Here is a 16,364-nt window from a genome sequence, read left to right as displayed (position 1 = left end):
TCAATACAGAGAGAGACACAGGGAGATAGCGATTGGACACAAGCGCGATTGAGAGAATGAACACAAAGATTGATCTGGGGAGAAAACAACTGACTGGGTTTTTAAACCAAGGGAAAGGGGCTGTGATAGGTTGAGGGAAAAGGAACAGGTGTCTTCTGATTGGGGACTGATTGATGACTGATTGGGGAGTGATGATTGTCACCTGTGAGGAGGAGAAGGAGAGAAAAGAAATACAAATACAGGATACAAACTACCTGTATCCGTAACAACTGCAGTGGGCTTAATCAGGGTCACACAGTGTTTCTTGTTGGTTTTAAACAAATCAACTTTGAAACAAAAGTATACACCTCACACACATGGTTATGGGCTTAAAAAAATAAGACACCTATACCATGTCCAATAAAGAGTTGAAATGTATTCAATTTTGAGTTTGCATCCCCAAATTACACATTATTTACTGTACATCACAGAAGACTGAAATAATAACAACATTGTTTGACATAGAAACACCATATTATTATTTTTTTGGATTAATTATGAAAAAAATATGAATAACATTCCACCCTTGAGGCCACTAGGTCATTTGACTGCAGGAAAGGGGTATGATGAATGCACTAACTGTAAATCGCTCTGGATTAGAGTGTGTGCTAAAGGCCTAATGTAAATTGGTTATGACTCTTATTTCATTTTCATGACAGTCTTCATCAATAACCATTGGTTACCCGGTTATTGTGCCATGCAGCCCTAATCATAAAAATATATATACAAACGTTTTACACTGCCAGGGATCACAAACCTACACAAACAAATTAATCATAATGACTGGCTGTCTTGCAATCTAGCTAGGTGTCCACTAGATTCTACAGCCACAAATTCAATTATTATTATTTATTTTTTTGCTTTTTAGTCTTAATTTAAGGTTGGGGTTATGCATACGGTTAGCAGTGTGGTAAAGGTTAGGGTTAAGTCCTATTTTAATTAAGAGAAATTGTAGAAATGGCGGAGTTCATGACTTTGTGGCAACTAGTGACGGTCCCGCGCGAACGTTTCATGAGAAGTCTCGCGCTATTCAGGCCGTCGCTGTTTAATGGCCGCCCTCTTACTCGAAGCAATGTCTGAAACGGGGAATAACACAAGGAACCCATCGGGGTGTGATAGCTGACCGGGAATTAACAAAAATACTGGGGCATTTCCTCTCCTAAACGGTTTCCGAACGGATGGGCAGTGTGGGGGGGATTGCCAAGCGACATAAGATACGAAAGCGATATAGGTGGCTAGCGGGAGAGGAGAGAGCTGCTAACTAGCTAGTCAACACAGTTGTCACTGCCGGTGAGGCAAGCACCGAGCAACCCTGACAAGAGTGGGTTTGACGAGGGTGGGAACACAGACTGTTGGACTGGAGCGTGTGACTCTTGGCACCAAATGCTAACATGAGTGGACCTGGGCAGGATAGCGAGCCAGAGGCAAAAGTCCTCCTCATCAAGCGGCTATACAGGTGAGTCAAATTCCTTTTGCTGGGAAACATTACATTAGCTAACTAACAGTAGTAAAATAAATGGAAAGCTAACCTTAGCTAGTTTGCTAACTAACTAGCCATCTATTCAACTTGCTAGTTAGCTAACTATCCAGTCACCTGTGTGTCTGTGACTTGCATCAGTTAACGTTAGCTAGTTAACTGTACTTGTCACGAAGCCTTCGTCGAAGGACTATGACATTTTTACGAAGTAGTCGGACATTTTCGATAATATGGGTTTTAAATAACCAGATGTAGCCCAGTGGGAACTTATGGAGCGGATAGCTAACTAACGTTAGCTTCTAAACAACTGAGCATTAACAGTACAGTAACAAGTTACTGTGCTATTAGCTAGCTAACTTATTCCTGTGCCAACTTGCTCTCTTAATAACGTTAGTTGGTTAACTAGTTGTGACCGCTTCAGCTGTCGGTATTGCCACTACTAGTTACTTGATAGGCCTACCTTGTTTGCTAGCTAGCTACCTAGCTAGTTAGTTATTTAACAGCTAAGATAACTAGAAGCGTCTTGCAGAACATCACCATATTAATAATGTCGACTGGCTACTTTTAACATGCATAACTAGGCCAAGTTAGGGAGAAACACCATATTTCACAAGCCTCTTTATATTTACTGAACGTTACCTAGTTAGGTAGCTGTAATGCCAACCATTATCTCAGTGTGAGACATGACATTTGATATTTTCCAGTTATAACTAGCTAGCTAACATTAGCTCCTACATTGATAAGAATGAGTTTGCTCATTCCTCCATTGACCATTACCAGTTATTCACATGCCATAATAACTGTATCTTGCGTGCTCAGGGCAGTGGTTGAGTCGGTACACAAGCTGGATGTCATCATTGGCAGCAAGTCATCATACAGGGAGGTCTTCAAGCCTGAAAACATCAGCCTTCGCAACAAGTAAGCATTTTACTCTACTCCAACCTTTGCCCTAAACACTAAGGCAAAAGGCAAAGCACTAACCCCAACCTTGTCCATCTTCTGTGCCCAGGTTGAGGGAGCTGTGTGTGAAGCTGATGTTTCTCCACCCTGTGGACTATGGTCGCAAGGCTGAGGAGCTTCTGTGGAGGAAGGTCTACTACGAGGTCATCCAGGTCATCAAGACAAACAAGAAGGTACAGCATTTAAGGGTGTTTTCCCATATAGTCCTCTTTAAAATAACAAATCCCCGTCCTCTTTAAAGTGAACTTTGTGGTAAAAAAGAAGCTATAGAACTATGTTCTCTTTGTATTCACACTTCCCTTGCTTTTGAATGAAGACTCAACTCTTTTGCCAGTTCACTTTATCCATGTTGTGGTCCAAGTCCTCTTTGCATTCAGATTGCTATATTTCAAAAGGAATCAAGATATTTTTTTCCAACATTCACTCAATGCACTCTGGGACAAGCCATTTCCATTCCTCGATCAGATTTTCCACCAATGCTCCTTATAGGACATATCACTGTGCTCTATACTCTTCTGTAAACAGGTCATCTCTGTATACCTGTTGCAAGACCCACTGGTTGATGCTTATTTATATAACCCTCACTCCCCACTATCTGAGATATCTACTGCAGTCCTCATCCTCCACATACAACACCTGTTCTGCCAGTCACATTCTGTTAAAGGTCCCCAAAGTGCACACATCCCTGGGTCGCTCCTCTTTTCAGTTCGCTGCAGCTAGCGACTGGAACGAGCTGCAAAAAACACTCAAACTGGATAGTTTTATCTCCATCTCTTCTTTCAAAGACTCAATCATGGACACTCTTACTTGCAGTTGTGGCTGCTTTGAGGGATGTATGGTTGTCTCTACCTTGCCTCTGTGCTGTTGTCTTGTACCATGTTTTGTGCTGCTACCATGTTGTGCTTCTGCCGTGTTCTTGCTACCATGTTGTTGTCACGTGGTGTTGCTACCATACTGTGTTGTCATGTGTTGCTACAATGCTATGTTGTTGTCTTAGGTCTCTCTTTATGTAATGTTGTGATGTGTGTGGTCCTATATTTTTAATGCCAGTCCCTGTCCACGCAGGAGGCCTTTTGGTAGGCTGTCATTGTAAATAAGAATTTTGTTCTTAACTGACTTGCCTAGTTGTTTAAAAAAAAATATATATATATACACACACTCTGCAGATTAAAGAATGCTGTAATTGAAAATTGTTCACCCAATGTAGGCTGCTGCCCCTTTAAGAGCTAAAATAGATTTGGACCGTATGTTGTGATTCTCACCAAATATGTTGTCTTCTCACACTTCAAACCCACAATCAAATAAACAGCGTATGAAACGCTCTTATAGATCACATATTGCAAACAAATAATCTGAACTAAAAACATTTTGGAATATCTGTGGGTTCTTGACAAACGCTAATCAATATCCAAAAAACGGCACATTTTTTTTCTTCTGCAAACCTGCACATAATCTTCTCACTTGTGGCGCCATTGTGAGGGTTACGGCAGTGTTGCAGTAGTGTGTGTAATCACAAGCGAACCTGGGGACCATTACCCTAAAAAATGGAACCGGAGCACGGAATTCAAGTGAACCGAACTCAAACCACCTCTGGAGACGGTCTCAGTTCGCTTCGGGGGCTCTTTTGAGGGGTCCGAGTTCCTTTTGTAGTGTTAACATGGCACAAAACATTATGCAAACAGCACTGAGTTCACAAATTTGCTAAAAGGGACCATGTGGGAAAACACCCTAAGTTATTGGGGAAATTTTATGACTGTGGCCAGTACAGTGCTTCTACACCTGAATTACTTGCTGTTTGGGGTTTTAGGCTGGGTTTCTGTACAGCACTTTGTGACATCAGCTGATGTAAGAAGGGCTTAAAAATACATTTGATTGATACAGTGACTGCTGAGCTTTCAGACATGCCCACTTTCTTTCCTCATGCCCTACACACAACCCTTTTATTTATTTCTAATCTCTTCTTATTACATGGCCCCGTCTTATATCTCCATGTCTTCTACAGCACATCCACAGTCGCAGTGCCCTGGAATGTGCCTACAGGACTCACCTGATAGCCGGGGTGGGCTTCTTCCAGCACCTGCTGCTCTACATCCAGTCCCACTACCAGCTGGAAATGCAGGACTGCATCGACTGGACCCATGTCACCGACCCCCTCATCGGTGAGACACACACACACACTTAGGTCAGCGGTATCTGTGATTGACACAGTGTATAAATGATTGTATTTGTTTTTGTAGGACGGAAGAAGCCGGTATCAGCCACCCCTAAGGAGATGGAGTGGGCCCAAATGGCCTGCCATCGCTGCCTGGTGTACCTGGGAGATCTAGGTAATACAAACTTTTAATCTTTCTCACCAAAGAGATTTGAGACAACCTTATTTGTATGACTATGGAATTGCATTCCCCAAATGCAAGGTCACATTGATTTGAATGTACAGGAGAGGTTTACGGGAGGTTGTTTGAATGTTTTCTGCAGCCCGTTACCAGAACGAATTGGCTGGGGTGGAGGCTGAGCAGCTGGCAGAGCGGTTCTACCACCAGGCCCTGTCTGTCACTCCGCACGTAGGTGAGTTGACAACAAGGTGTTACCGGCCCTCCCTTTCACAGCACATTAAACACCGTTTTTTGTTTTACACTAACCGGTTTACTCACACCACCATCTACAAATGAATCACTCTTGTTATATTTCCCACATAGTGATGAACTCACACAGCACTTATTGATTGAGCCTTATTATATCACTGGTCAAAGCTTTACGCAGCTCATAGTGATCTAGCTGAACTGTTAGCGGGCCATTTGGGCCAGGAAGGGGGCATTCAGTAAATGTTAGCGGGCCAGGAGAGGGCATTCAGTCTCAAGAAATCACTGATCCACATTTCAAACGATCTGTCTTTTTGAGAGGGCTTCAGAGGCCTTCATCAGTCGAACTGAAAGTCAACATTAAATGGCCTCTGCTAAAGGAAAGCGATGTGTTTAGTGTGCCATGATACTGACAAGTGTTTGATGTTTTGTTTTCAGGAATGCCTTTCAATCAGTTAGGTACACTGGCGGGGAGTAAATTCTACAACGTGGAGGCCACCTATTACTACCTACGCTGGTGAGAGGAGACTTCAACATGTCTAGATTTACTGCAGCACATCCACAGTCTATCTATGACTGGTCTGTAGACTATGCTGTGCTATTGTTCTCTACCTCAGTGGGGCAATGTAGTCACACTGCTGGGGAGAAATATATCTTCATTGCAACAATTCATATTTGGATCACATTCAGTAGACTCTAAATAGGAGACATGTTTTGAAATGGAAGAGGTTCTGAAACCAGTCTGTTAGAAGGCGGCCAACTTCGGAGCCAGAACATGTAAAAAAAAAAGACTCACAACCAAGTGGTACCGGGATGATACCACTTGCAATACTCGTTAGTAGTGGTAAGGATACAAAACATGAAGCGGATTTGAACTTCTTTAGGAAAACAGCCCCGATGTTGGAAAGAAACATTGTTGTCATCAGGTCACAATTATTTTCCAAGTTATAGCACACAATATTTTACATACAGCAGGTTTTTAAAGGACCAAAGAGTTGGGTCTGCTTCGTGTTTTCATTGCCATGGAAAAAAATATTGCCATACTGGTATCGTCAAACCCCTACCACCAAGTACTGATCATGGTTTTCTCCTCTATGTTCCCTTGTTTGAACAGTATACAGTCGGAGACTCCCTTCGAAGGGGCCTATGGGAATTTGAAGCGTCTGTTTGATAAAGCTGCTAAGATGTACCACCAGGTGAAGAAACAGGAGATGAAGAAGCTGTCTCCCTCACGGCAAAGGTCAGTCTGGTTTCCTCAGACCACAGCCCTGAAATGAAAAAACACTAAGTCAGCATTGAAACATGAATTGAGATAGTCCTCTTTGAGATCCTTACTGTTTCTTCAACTGTTTTCTCTCCAGATCCAAGGACATCAAGCAACTTCTAGTGAGCTTCATGTACCTGCAGAGTCTACTGCAGCCCAAGAACAGGTTAGGACTTTCACTATTCACCATTTAGGCCCTAGTCATTTATCTCAATAGGAACCTCAACATTTTGTCCATATATGACACAGCTATCTGATGATAATAACAATTGATTGAATTTTTATAACCCCCTCTGCTCAGTTTCAAAGGGCTTTCTATTGTCTGTTGGGTACCGTGTTTGTAATGTCTTACCATTTCTCTCCTCCTCCCTGTGAGTAGTCTGCTGGAGACAGAGTTGACATCTCTGTGTCAATCGGTGCTGGAGGATTTTAACCTGGTGCTGTTCTACCTGCCCTCGCCGCCACACGGCCACGAGGCCACTTCCCCCAGCGAGGAGGAGCATGAAGAGCACGACTCGCCCTGCGCCCTGCTCCCCGACGCCCTCGTCTTCAAGATGGTGGTCACCTGCCTCATGGTGGTGCACAGCCTGAAGCGGGGAGGTCAGTAAGAATATAGATGTCATGTATTTTTTTTGAAAATCACTCTTCAAACATTGCGCTCAAAGGATGTTGTCAGTAGGCATGCGAGGATAGTGACATACTGCGAGGGAGAAATAAGGGGATATGTTGTATTGCAAAGTTGACATGTTGACTTGTTTGTGTAGGGTCCAAGCAGTACAGTGCGTCAATAGCCTTCACGCTGGCCCTCTTCTCCCACCTGGTGAACCATGTCAACATCCGCCTGCAGGCTGAGCTGGAGGAGGGGGAGAGCCAGGTGCCCCCGCTGCAGACCGACAACATAGGTGAGGACTACTCCCAGCTGACCTCATGATGCCTAGACACTATTCATGTTCTCAGTTAATCCTCTGAAAAACAAATGGAACAATAATGACATTTGTTTGCTCCTAGATGACTCTGAGTTGAGAGACCCGTCTGACCCGTTGACCTCGGAAGAGAGGCCCCTGCAAAACGGCTCCCTAGACCATGAGGGGGGCCACCGGAGCACCGTGGCCCAGAAAGCAGGCGTCGGTGAGCGGAAGGCAGAGGAGGAGAAACGGAAGCAAAAGAAAAAGTACGCCCGCCTCTCCATGCTGCGCCGCCGCCGCTGCGCCACCCGCAAAGAAGACGAGAGCGACCTGAGCGAGGGCTTCGAGAGCGACGAAGAGGAGGAAGAAGAACAGAGGGGCTGCGTTGACTCTGGGGGCGGCGCCTCGGGACCCCCACTCACACCCTCCACGCTGGGAAAGGAGAGCAAGAGCGGGAGGGAGCACCCGACAGAGGAGGGGACCTGGGAGAGCGCCTCGGAGGAAGACGAGGAGGGGAGCACGGCCTTTGACGTGGAGACTGACTCGGACATGAACAGCCAGGAGTCCCGCTCCGACCTGGAGGATATAGAGGACTCGGAAACCCCGGAGAACTTGGACACACCACCTCGGGGGGAGGTGCAGCCTGAAGACGACGATGAGGAGGAGGACGAGCAAGCCGATCCCAGGGAGGACGGAGACGGGGACACCCCTCCGGCCACCAACGGCCCCCTCCTGCCCAGCGACCCCAGTATCAGCAGTAACCTCCAGGCCATGTCATCCCAGCTGTTCCAGGCCAAGCGCTGCTTCCGCCTGGCGCCCACCTTCAGCAACGTGCTGCTGAGGCCCCACAGGTCCGCCACCAACTCCACACCCAACCCCACCGACCCAGACACCGCCTCCACCACCCCCTCCCAGGAGACCCCTCCTCCCCCGGGGGACTCACCCTGCGACGCTGGCCCCGGCACTGCCAATGGAACCAACGACAATGGTCAGTAACCTGCCCACACACATTGACGCTGTGTTGATTACTATGTGATTTTTGTATAGTGCAGGATATGATGAGTTTAAAGATTTAACTTTAGTATACCAATATAATTATGCACTTCTAGTTTGTTTTTAGTCTTTCCCAATGACTCCATGGAGTAACAGCACATCGCTAAAATATGCCCTTTTCTAACAGTACATTTGAGGTACCCCCTAAGAAAACTAGGGTGTAGATTAAACCCATGTTCATTTCTTTATTTGTCCATTCCCTGTAGAGGTGGATTCCGATTCAGAGTGTAGCGTGCACAGCAACCAATCAGTACACAGCGAGAAGACCCTGTCGGAGAGACTGGAGATTCTGACCGATCAGGGGCTCATCCAGGTGGTCAAGGTGTTTGTGGATTGGCTGAGAACCAACACTGACATTATCGTCATGTGTGCACAGGTAAAGGGGGTGGATTTTTCACTAACCTAGAACCACTTACAAACAGTATGCATTGACAAATCTAATTTGCATCAAATTGGTAAAATACAAGTTAGTCTTTGTATCAGCTGAGTCGGGACAAGGATTTATAGTCTTCATCATTGTTGGTGTTTGTTTCACTGTCCATCTTCCGCTCAATGTAATTCCGTTACTCTGTCTGTAGAGTTCTCAGAGCCTATGGAACAGACTGTCTGTGCTACTCAACCTGTTGCCTGACGGGAGCAAGATGCTGGAAGCAGGCGAGTTACTAAAATCACCTGTCCTTTTTATGGGTTGTTAATCTGCGTTTACATTTTTTATTTAACTAGGCAAGTCGGTTAAGAACAAATTCTTATTTACAATGACAGCCAAACCCTAACCCGGGCGACGCTTGGCCAATTGTGCGCTGCCCTATGGGACTCCCAATCACGGCCGGTTGTGATACAGCCTGGAATTGAACCAGGGTCTGTAGTGACGCCTCTAGCACTGAGATGCAGTGTCTTACCGCTGCGCCACTCGGGAGCCCAATGTGGAGGCTTGAGTTGGCCAAATTCCTCTCTCCCCCTCTCTCACATTATATTTCTCATTCCATCTGTTCTTTTCCTCTCCTTTGGTTATTTTAACCCATGTTCTCATAGATGAAATTCCAAATGTGTGTCTCATTCTGTAGAGCCCTATTGTAGAGCACGTGACTAGAAGTCACGTCTTAATCTCGCTCTCTCTTTGTGTGTGTATTTTAGAGCTGGGTCTGAACACTGAGGTGACGGAGCTGCTGAGTGAGTGTGAGCAGCCCAGCCTGGTCCAGTCCCTACTGCTGCCTGAGGACCTGGCCCTGCGACACCTACCTGCCCTCAACCTGGCCCACCGCCGCCTCGACTACACCCGCCCCAGACCTTCCCTCAGCCCCGTACAGGAGGTACACACACCTAGCTTCCCTTAGACACCTTCACTGTTTTTCTGGCCTCTCTCTACTTTACTATCTCACTCGCTCTCTCTCGCTCTCTTTCTCTCCCCGTCTCAGTGTGTGGTGCGCGTGTGCTGCATCCGCAGCTTTGGCCACTTCCTCACCAATCTCCAATGCAACGTGCTGCACTTCAACCCAGAGGCGGGCATCTTCACCAGCATCAGCCAATCGGAGCAGGACAACCTGGTGCAGCAGGCCAAGGCCCAGTTCCGCATGGTGAGTGGCAGTTGAATGAAACAATGAGACCAAAGCAGCAGCAGTCACTCTAGTTTCAGTTTTTGTTTCACTTGTGAAGCTCAAATAACTGCAAAGTATTATCTATTTCAACACTGTTTGTGTGTCCAGGCAGAGGAGGAGGCTCGACGAAACCGCCTGATGAGAGACATGGCTCAGCTCCGCCTACAGGTCTGTCTTTTGGAACATTCCATTCTATCATAAATCAAACACTGTCAGTCTAGCTATCTGACACTATACTGAGTGTACAACACATTAGGAATATTCCATTTCCATGACGTACTGTAGACTGACTAGGTGAATCCAGGTGAAGGCTATGATCCTTTATTGATGTCACTTGTTAAATCCAATTCAATCATAGTAGATGAAGAGGTGGAGACGGGTTAAAGAAGGAATTTTAAGCCTTAAGACAACTGAGACATGGATTGTGTATGTGTGCCATTCAGAGGGTGAATGGGCAAGACCAAAATATTTAAGTGCCTTTGAATGGGGTGTGGTAAGTGGCAGGCACACCGGTTTATGTCAACTGCAACACTGCTTGGTTTTTCACTCAGCAGTTTCCTGTGTGTATCAACAATGGTCCACCACCCAAAGGACATCCTGCCAACTTGACACAACTGTGGGAGCATTGGTGTCAACATGGGCCAGTATCCCTGTGGAACGCTTTCGGCACCCTGTAGAGTCCAAGCCCTGACGAATTGAGGCTGTTCTGAGGGCAAAAGGGGGGGGGGGGGCGCAACTCAATATTAGGAAGGTTTTCCTAATGTTTGGTATACTAAGTGTATATGTCTTAATTTACTTTTGCACCCAAAACTTGAAGTGAAATTCATTAGATTTCAGATGATGATGATAGTTAGGGTGATTCCATTGAAGTATATTACTTAATTTTGAATGTACATGTACAGTGCCCTCCGTAATTATTGTGACGGTGAAGCATTTTTTCTTTTGGCTCTATACTCCCAAGAGTTTGGAAAACAATGACTGAGGTTAAAGTGCAGACTGTCAGCTTTAATTTGAGGGTATTTTCATCCATATCGGGTGAACCATTTTAGAAATGACAGCACTTTTTGCACATAGTCCCCCCATTTTAGGGGGCAAAAGTTTGGGACAAATTCACTTGTGTATTATAGTAGTAAAAAGTTCCTAGGTTTGATTTAAAATTCAAATGTTTGGGGTATAGAGGCAAAAGAAGATGAAATGCTTCACTGTCCCAATAATTACGGAGGGCACTGTATTATCCCCTCAACACCCCATCAAGATAAGCAGTTTGTCATGTGTCTGCCCTGCAGTTGGAGGTGTCTCAGCTAGAGGGCAGCCTACAGCAGCCCAAGACCCAGTCGTCAATGTCTCCATACCTGGTACCCGACTCTTCCGCCCTGTGCCAGCACCTCAACCTCCTCAGACATCTGGCTGGCAGTGGCTGCTTCATCATCATCATCCCCCGCACAGGTGAGCACAGCCCCATGCCCTGCCTGGGTGAATAAACCCAGTGTTGGACCGTATGGCTGTGGATAAGTCTGTTTGTTTGAGTGCAGTCATTATTTAGAGGTTTCTCTCCAGAATTACATGGAGATAAAATGGTGATATATATGATTTCTATATTGCAGGGTTATTGAACTATATGGGGTCCAGATTTGAAAAAGGTTATTTACAGGGGGGGCAGACATTTTATACATGCGATTACTCTTATAAAGCACATTTTATTAAAAGTAAATGTCGCTAAAAGTTCATTTTAAGTGCTTTAAGATAAGCCTAATTCAGTGGATGAAGTTGTTTAAATAATGGAACACATTTGTACTTATAACACAGTTGACCTGCATCGCAGTCATTTCTACTTTCCTGTCCGTTTTACAGACATAACTTCATCTTTTGTTTTTGTTTACTCATAGGAAACCTTTTATGCATGGCATATCTGTTGACCAGCATCATATTCTGTTCTATTTTCTATTTCTTTGTCATTTTGTTCTTTTCTGTTTTTTATTTTTTTATTTTTTTTACTTGGAAACCTTTTTATGCATGTCATATCTGTTGACTAACTTTTTTTTGTGGAGAGGTCTCTCTCCCCTGCATCAGTAGAGAACGGGTCCCTATAACAAACTGCACCACCTCTGTGGGGACATAAACTGAAAGCTAACTTTGCAACAAGATTTGAGGAGTTTATCTAAAAACTCGGACATCACGGGAGTGATCTGTACGGATGATGACTGAATATAGTTGCGCAGTGTAGGGAAATCAAATCGGAGGAGAAAATAACAAATGTATATATTTATTTATTTATTTTAACACGTTTTTCAATCATGTCAACTGTTTTATCCCTCCCCTGCACTCCCAAATTAAATCCATTCAATTGATTGAAGATGGAAAAACAAACATCTCATACGGACTGTTCATCAAGCATTTTCACTAGATATGTGTTGGCTTTCTTGTGGCGTCAATTACGGAGAAAAGCAACTATCTCCTCCCTAAGCTAACACAGGCTGCTCTCTTGAGAGCATTATTACCCTTGCTTAGCCACCGAGCATCATTATGTAAAAGTAGATCATGATGCTCAGCTGACCACGAAACAATCGATGTTGCAGGCTAGATGTTGATTGGATAAAGTTGATGTCTGTGGTGTTTAACTCACTGCTGAGTTCAGCGAAAAGCATGCTCTGGTGTATCAGGCGGTGTAGTGATCTCATCTGCTGGGAAGAGCCGATAGGCGAGCTCTGATTGGCTAACTGGTATGTTGGGTGATATTCTTTGACAGCACTTAATGGGTGGGACTACAGGGAAACAGATTCTCCCAATGGAGAATATTGAACAAGGGCTCATTTTGGCTCTAAACATCAGATTTTTTGCAGGATAAAAAAAAAAAATAATCTCAATTGATCAGAAGGCCATTCTAAATTGATAAACGGGCCGGATCTGTCCTGCTGGCAGCCAGTTGAATAGCCCTGCTATATTGTTTCGACATTAGCTATTTGCTGGCTATGTTTTGTAAATTCCCGAGGGGACTGAAGCTGAGTTTATCTTTCTAGTTAGAGCATGAAATGAATAGATGCCAAAGTTAAAACATGATGGTTGACTGTTATCTGCCTCAGTGATTGATGGCCTTGACCACCTGAAGAAGGAGAATGCCGGAGCGAGGGACGGTATCCGCTTCCTGGAGTCTGAGTTCCGTAAAGGCAACAGGTCTGTCTCAACCCTCAAGTGTGACGTATGGTAATCTAGTGGGCCACATTTTAAGATATGACAACCACAATCTGCCAACCCAGCACATTAAATGGGATATGTGGAGTCAACAGTTCTTTGAATGAAAAGATAAAGAGGGCGATTTTCAATGTGCTTAGCCTTTTATCCGGTGTGAAACTCTAGAGCCAATGATACACAGGTCCTTCTATATCAATGTATCTCTCACGTAACCGATTTTCAAATGTGCTGGCTGTTGGGGCCCATATTGTCCTTACTTCTTCAGATCTTAACAAAACAATGTTTCTAACCATAACCCACTCTGAATCTGTGATCCAGTAAACTAAGAATAGGCTGCGACCAATATGGGCGAAGACACTTGATGTTGTAAACCCCTCTTCTGTCCCCCTCTACCTCAGGTACATACGTTGCCAGAAGGAGTCAGGGAGGAGTTTTGAGAGGGACAAACTGAAACGCCAGGACATTGAAGCCTGGTGAGTCTCTTCACATGGCCACCTCTCAATACTTAGCATTCTTATACAAATGCTTCAAAAGTGGTAAAAGATTTATGAAAGCTTTCTACCAGCAGTAAAACACCTTCCCACTGTTAACTGTTTCCTTATGTGTCCTGATTTCTAGGCATCTATACAAGACGGTGGACAGCTGTCGTCAGCTGACCGTCTCCCAGAGCAACGGAGACGAAGACACGGCTGGCATGGTCACTATTCTCACCGGTCACTCAGTGGAGGAGCTGTGTACCCGCTCTGCGCCCATGAAGGTACACACATCACGAATACAATCACTCACTCAGTTCTTTAGGCTCTCCAGCAACCACTGTTGGTATGGACAGCTGGTCTGACTTCTGTGTATTTCTGGTGTATCCCTTGGGTTGTACAGTATTGCTATTAATATTTCCCTGTTATAAACTACTGCCATTTTACCATGGTGTAGATCTTTGTAGAGAACCAGAGTTCTTTCTAAGAGAAGTTTGGCATGTTCGACCTCCCCCATTCATCCTTACGTTGTATGTTCATTGGTGTTAGAAGAGTTGATGTCTTACCCTCCATTGTCTGTGTCTCCTTGGTAAGTCGGCCATCCAGGCAGTGGCGACAGCAGGCATGGAGCTGAAGAACATTGTGGAGTTCTACCGTCAGTGGAAGGAGATTGGCTGAGAGCGTCGCGGGGGCGAGGTCGGCATGGCGGACAGCTGATCACACACTCACTCCCTCTCTCTCTCCCACTCTGTTGCTCTGTCTGTATCTGCGTCTCCAAGGAAAATCAACTCTAGGAAAGGATGTAAGGGGGGAGAATGAGAGAGAGAGAGGGTGGAAAAGTAAAGCAGTTGAAGGAAAGAAAAAGCGAGACACATGGGCAAAGGGGGCAATAAGAAACAGCAGAAGACCCCCAAACATAAAGAAGCGATCCCAGAGGTTGGTGAGAATTAAGTGGGGATGCTACGCACTTAAAGTGCCCCTGGTTCACATCATAACCAGGCATATACTGTTTATGATAGAAATGAGTACATTACGTGTCGAGAGAGAACCACACATACACATTCACGCTCAGTTAAATCCATTGGTTTAGATGTATAGAGCAGTGTTTCCCCGTTTCCTCCTTTCCCTCTGTGTTGTGAAGGTGGGACTATGTCAGCCCTATGGCTGGCTGGGTCTGGTCTGCTAAGGCAGGGGGGTGTGGGGTAAATCCCAGAGAGAGAAAACGCATCTCTAGCGTGCCAAGCGTTGAGGCTATCGACTTTTCGGAGTCTCATAGCTCATAGGGTTCAGGTTAATGGACGTACACTTCTCCAGGATTGTTTTCTTTCCTATCAGTTTTTTTGCAGTGTACTTTTTGTGTCCAGTGACTAATGTATTGTGTTATCTGTGTATGATGAGGAGGAATGACGGGTTGTGCCCTGCTATTGTTTTAATTTGGATTTTATTTTTGTACCCAAATATACTTTATTTTGCGTTTTTGTAAGCTGTGCTGAATACACACAGGAATGAAGTGCAGGGGGAGGGATGGGGTTGTCTTGTATCGTTTCCCTAAACCAGTCTGATAATCCTTCTGTTCTCAAAGAAATAGTCCTGACTTTTGTGTCATGGTGCTGTTTTAGGAAGAGGTAGACTCGGGTGGGTCAGCTTTGTGCTGTTGCTAGACGTTAAGGAGAGCGGGGCCTGCGGCTGTCCCAATATGGCGGTACAAGGTGTTTGTGTTTTGACCCTTGTGAACTCCTGATATATCCCATCTACCATCATCACTAACTGTCCCATCATGCACAGTGCAAAGGAACTCTGTATATGTGTGTGGCCACGCATCAACAATAAAATGAACTCATTTTAAAATGTGTTTTCTTGTTTTTACTCTCAAACCATTTACAGTGGCAACTTTTTCAAAGCTTTACACAATTCATGACAAGGCACAGGACTCTCTGAATTGGGAAAGCAACCTATTTGAACTGAACATACTCATGGCTGCACCCTTATGACAATAATAGCCATTGTTTCAGTAAGTTGAAGAACTAATCCAGAGATGACGACTGACCAACATTAAAATGAAATGGTGTGTATCAAATAGTCCGGGTAGCCATTTGATTAGCTGTTCAGAAGACTTATAGTTTGGGGGTAGAAGCTGTTGAGAAGCCTTTTGGACCTAGCCTTACTGCTCTGGTACCGCTTGCTGTTTGGAACACATTTAATGTTTTTAAATTTATAGGTTTGTTCCAAAGATTCGAAACACCCTTACCTATTGAAATATGGTAGTTCTGTTCCACTTTCCTCTGAAACTTCTCATTCTGAACCCGTTCAGTGCAGCCTGGCTCATCCATCAGTCTCGGTCCAGTGAGTAGGACTCGGTGTGCCATCTATCCTGCTCTCTTCTGTTGTGAGGTCTCGTGATCCTCACTACCCTGGATGCCTGGGCCTAATGCCCACCATTCTGCACGGCAGAGCGAGACCAATCCCCTGGCTGCGGGGTCAGCGCCACCCCAACAGAAGATGGTTGGCACAGCACAGGGCTGGCCCACTTTCTGGTGGTGGTGAAATGAACAGTCTAGGGCCCGGTTTCCCTAAAGCATCTTAAGGCGAAGCAATGATGGCAAAAATGTGTGGAATTTTAGGAATTTGGCTTTAAAACTGAAAAATGTTCTCAGCCTCATGGCAGCACTTTTTTTTCTTCTCTGCCCCGTGGCAGAAAGTGAAGAATTGCAGGGAATTCACTTTAAAAAAGTAATAATAATTATCACAGTGTAGAATAGCATTAGGAAACAGCATTTTTTTTTCTTCTCTGCACCATGGCAAAATGTGTTGAAATGCACATTTTGGCAGA

At 44.9% G+C, this 16,364-nt stretch overlaps 1 protein-coding gene across 1 annotated transcript; it reads left to right on the top strand.

Annotated features, from left to right (window-relative positions):
* Positions 1-1,033: 1,033 nt before the first annotated feature.
* On the top strand, positions 1,034-15,382 carry LOC106581883 (protein SMG5). The gene is made up of 22 exons (XM_045703162.1): positions 1,034-1,495; positions 2,336-2,434; positions 2,526-2,649; positions 4,479-4,635; positions 4,714-4,803; positions 4,952-5,041; positions 5,494-5,572; positions 6,170-6,295; positions 6,417-6,485; positions 6,699-6,919; positions 7,084-7,221; positions 7,328-8,212; positions 8,484-8,653; positions 8,856-8,931; positions 9,412-9,587; positions 9,693-9,851; positions 9,981-10,040; positions 11,159-11,318; positions 12,953-13,043; positions 13,460-13,534; positions 13,680-13,818; positions 14,129-15,382. Exons 1-22 carry the CDS (start codon positions 1,431-1,433, stop codon positions 14,210-14,212), a joined length of 3,333 nt encoding a protein of 1,110 aa, XP_045559118.1. The 5' UTR covers positions 1,034-1,430; the 3' UTR covers positions 14,213-15,382.
* Positions 15,383-16,364: the final 982 nt, after the last annotated feature.

The sequence above is a fragment of the Salmo salar genome, chromosome ssa02, assembly GCF_905237065.1.
Source record: "Salmo salar chromosome ssa02, Ssal_v3.1, whole genome shotgun sequence".
In the NCBI taxonomy this organism is placed as follows: domain Eukaryota; kingdom Metazoa; phylum Chordata; class Actinopteri; order Salmoniformes; family Salmonidae; genus Salmo; species Salmo salar.
This window is presented reverse-complemented; position numbering and strand designations above follow the sequence as displayed.

Coding starts and splice junctions, on each gene's coding strand:
- LOC106581883 (XM_045703162.1), top strand. CDS start 1,431: ATGAGTGGACCTGGGCAGGATAGCGAGCCAGAGGCAAAAGTCCTCCTC. Junction 4,636..4,713: donor TGTCACCGACCCCCTCATCG/GTGAGACACACA, acceptor TTGTTTTTGTAG/GACGGAAGAAGCCGGTATCA. Junction 6,920..7,083: donor GCACAGCCTGAAGCGGGGAG/GTCAGTAAGAAT, acceptor TTGTTTGTGTAG/GGTCCAAGCAGTACAGTGCG.